The sequence below is a fragment of the Garra rufa genome, unplaced genomic scaffold (genome assembly GCF_049309525.1).
Source record: "Garra rufa unplaced genomic scaffold, GarRuf1.0 hap1_unplaced_334, whole genome shotgun sequence".
Taxonomy (NCBI): domain Eukaryota; kingdom Metazoa; phylum Chordata; class Actinopteri; order Cypriniformes; family Cyprinidae; genus Garra; species Garra rufa.
In genome coordinates, this window is record NW_027394602.1 from 1,048 (window position 1) to 5,000 (window position 3,953).

Here is a 3,953-nt window from a genome sequence, read left to right on the forward strand (position 1 = left end):
ATAATTTCTAAAAAGCTTTTGAATTGTATAGTGTATAATGTTACAAAAGCTTTTTATTTCAGATAAATGCTGATCTTTGGATCTTTCTATTCATCACAGAATCCTGAAAAAAAAATTCTCAACTGCTTTAAATACCGATAATAATAAAAAAAATATATTGAATATTAATCAGCATATTAGAATGATTTCTGAAGGTTCATGTGACACTGAAGACTGAAGAGTTATGATGCTGAAGATTTAGCTTTTGATCACAGGAATAAATTACATTTTAAAATGTATTCAAATAGAGAACATTTAATATTTTAAATGTTACGTATAATAAAACAGATTAGAATATAATGTATAGTAATATTAACAATGTCTGATCTTCATACAGTTGAAAGAAGGCGGCGTTTTAATATAAATGACAGAATTAAGGAGCTGGGGACATTAATTCCCAAGTCAAATGATCCGTAAGTTACAATTTAAATAAACATTGGTTTACCATTACATATATTCAGCCAAATTGTATACAAATATGTATAAATTTAGTGGTCACACACAAATGCAGCATAACTGTTTGGATCTTGTTTTGGCAGAGACATGAGGTGGAATAAGGGCACCATCCTGAAAGCCTCAGTGGATTATATCAGGAAACTGCAGAAAGAGCAGCAAAAAGCAAAAGAGCTGGAAAACAGACAAAAGAGAATAGAACATGCAAATAGACATCTCCTCCTTCGCATCCAGGTAAACCAGATAATAAACAATAGCTCACAATACACACTGGTTGATTGGTGATTGGCTTAAAAATGCTCCTGGCAACTAGTCACATGATCAGCTTTCGTGGACATGCCCTCGTAGTGTTTCGACATGCCCTTTGACAAAACGAGATGGTAAAAGACCGAGTGTATCATTGCTTTGAAAGCTTATAAAGTATGCTCAGTGCTTCAGCTGCATGAAATGCGAAAGCTACACTCATAATTGATTATGGGGAATTTTTCTCATTTTGACACATGGCATTTGGTTCACAATGTCCCTTCTGTTTACACACACACACACACACACACACACACACACACACACACACACACACACACACACACACACACACACACACACACACACAGACATGCATTTTTGAGTAATGTACTGTCTTATGTTACGCTAAAGTGTGTATTTGTTATTTTTGGTTGTGTCCAGGAGCTAGAAATGCAAGCCCGTGCTCATGGACTCGCTGTTGTAGCTTCTCCCAGCCTTTATTCCTCTGACCTGGTGGCTCGAGCCATCAAGCAAGAGCCTGGTATGGGCGACTGCACGTCCGATTTGTACCCACACCTTCCCAGTCCTGACTTGTCCCGTCCAACCACTCTTGACCTCAACAACGGCACCATAAGCTACAACGACAGCCCTACGGAGGAAGAGGAACCGGGGGTCTACGACAGCCCCAACAGGGCTTCCACCAAGCTGGAGGACATGCTCATGGACAACACCCTGTCTCCAGTGGGCAGCAGTGACCCCTTGCTGTCCTCCGGCTCCCCCGTCCCATCCAACAGCAGTGGCAGCAGCAGTATGGATGAGCATGAAAATGGCTGTTAACATTGTGAACAAACTTTGATGAACCAAAGTTAGATGATTAGATGTTTGTTTGTATAATGATATGTTACCTGAGAGTACCAGTGTTATGTTCCGTTTTCTTTCAACTCAGATCATGTGTAACATAAAGAGCACAATTACATACAGTACTTATCTTGTATTTTAGAATATTTAGTGTACATATATATTTTTCACATTTATCCTGTTGAAGTTTACTAGTTCAGAGAGTTTAACAGTTTGCTGATTCATGAAGGATTTCTCTAGAAAAATATGAAGAATAGCTAGAATAAAAGTTCCAGAGTTGGCTTCCGTTTTGATGTTGTCCACAAATGCAACTCAACTTCTTGGGGTTTAAGATTTCCAGGGGTGGAGTAGCCCAGTAGCACATGTCTAGGCATGAACAATTCAATTCACTTCTACAGTGTTAATTATCACTTTAAGCAAAATCAAAAACATGTCTGCAGAAATGTCTACAGGAGAAATGTTTTTAGAGGTCTGATAACAGTGGAAGCAATCACATTTAAGACGTCCAGTCTTTAGCTATAACTCACTGAAATATTTTAGTAAAATGAAGTTTTTTCCTCATACCAGCATGAGAAGGCTTTTGGGAATTTTGAACACTTTAGATTTATACTGTGTCGCTTTTCAGAGATAGCATAAATTGGTGAATAAAAGCAGAAGATACACTAATGATATGTTACCATGGACCACAAAATAGTCATAATATTAAAAACCATTGATGTATGGTTTAATAGGATAGGACAATATTTGGCCGAGATACAACTATTTGAAAATCTAGAATCTGAGGGTGCAAAAAAAATCTAAATATTGAGAAAATCGCCTTTAAATTATCCAAATGAAGTTCTTAGCTATGCATTTTACTAATCAAAAATTACATTTTGACAAATTCACAGTAAAAAATCTACAAAATATCTTCATGGAACATGATCTTTACCTAATATCCTAATGATTTTTGGTATAAAAGAAAAAATAATAATTTTGACGCATACAATTTATTTTTGGCTATTGCTACAAATACACCTGTGCTACTTAAAGGAGTAGTTCACTTTCAGAACAAAAATTTACAGATAATGTACTCCCCTTTGTCATCCAAGATGTTCATGTCTTTCTTTCTTCAGCCGTAAGGAAATAGTTTTTTGAGGAACACATTTCAGGATTTCTCTCCATATAATGAACTTCTATGGTGCCCCCTGAGTATGAACTTCCAAAATGCAGCTTCAAATGGCTCTAAATGATCACAGCCGATGAAGAAGGGTCTTATCTAGCAAAATTATTGGTTATTTTCTAAAAAAAATTCTAATTTATATACTTTTTAACCTCAAATACTTGTCTTGTCTAGCTCTGTGTGTACTCTGTGTAGAGATTAAAAAGTATATCAATTGTAAAGGTTCTTAGAAATAACAGATCGTTTCGCTAGATAAGACCCTTCTTCCTCGGCTGTGATCATTTAGAGCCCTTTGAAGCTGCATTTTGGAAGTTCAAACTCGTGGGCACCATAGAAGTCCATTATATGGAGAGAAATCCTGAATTTTTTTCCTCAAAAAGCATAATTTCTTATACGACTGATAAAAGAAAGACATGAACATCTTGGATGACAAGGGGGTGAGTACATTATCTGTAAATTTTTGTTCTGAAAGTGAACTACTCCTTTAAGACTGGATTTGTGGTCCAGGGTCACACATTAGATTTGAGCAATCTATGTTGATCAACCGTAAAAGGAATTTTACTTTTACATAAATCAGGCTTGATTTATCAATACAAGTATGTACTTTTGCACAGCATGGTAGATATTATCCTGTCATGATCCTGCCCTGACAGCCCTGTCTATCTTGTCTTTGTTTAATGTTTCCTTGTTTGTCTTGTGTGTCAGCACATGGCTGTGTCTTTGTTTATGTCTGCCATGTGCTCTTGTTTCCCTTTTCCACGCCCCCTTGTTTAGCCCTCGTTTGTCTTAGTGTCATCACCTGTTCTTCTCGTCTCGTCCTCGTTTGTCTGAGTGTCCACACCTGCTCCTCATGTCCTTTCCTCCCTTTATAATGTGCTCTTTCCCGTTTGTTTTTGTGTTCATGCAATCTCCTAGCCAGTATCCTTACTCTAGTTAGAGGTTTCCTTTTTAGCTCATTTCATAAGTCTTGTTTTCGTTATTTGTTTAGTGTATTCCCTTAGTCTAGTTTAAGTTTTCCCACCTTCTAGATTCTATTTTTTTCCTTTTTCCCTAGTCTAGTTTCTGTCTTTTAGTTATTTAATTGATTTTCTCATTTCTAGTTTTCAGCAAGGTTGCTGTCTTCTTGTTTATAGTTTTAGTCTTTATTTATAGCTTTCTTTTGGTTTCGTTTCTTTTTTATTTCTTGACGTCTACT

The 3,953-nt window shown here is 36.5% G+C and overlaps 1 protein-coding gene across 1 annotated transcript; it reads left to right on the forward strand.

Annotated features, from left to right (window-relative positions):
• Positions 1-257: 257 nt before the first annotated feature.
• Positions 258-2,476, forward strand: LOC141317106 (microphthalmia-associated transcription factor-like). The gene is made up of 3 exons (XM_073832920.1): positions 258-452; positions 579-726; positions 1,180-2,476. Exons 1-3 carry the CDS (start codon positions 358-360, stop codon positions 1,573-1,575), a joined length of 639 nt encoding a protein of 212 aa, XP_073689021.1. The 5' UTR covers positions 258-357; the 3' UTR covers positions 1,576-2,476.
• The last annotated feature ends 1,477 nt before the right edge of the window (positions 2,477-3,953 follow it).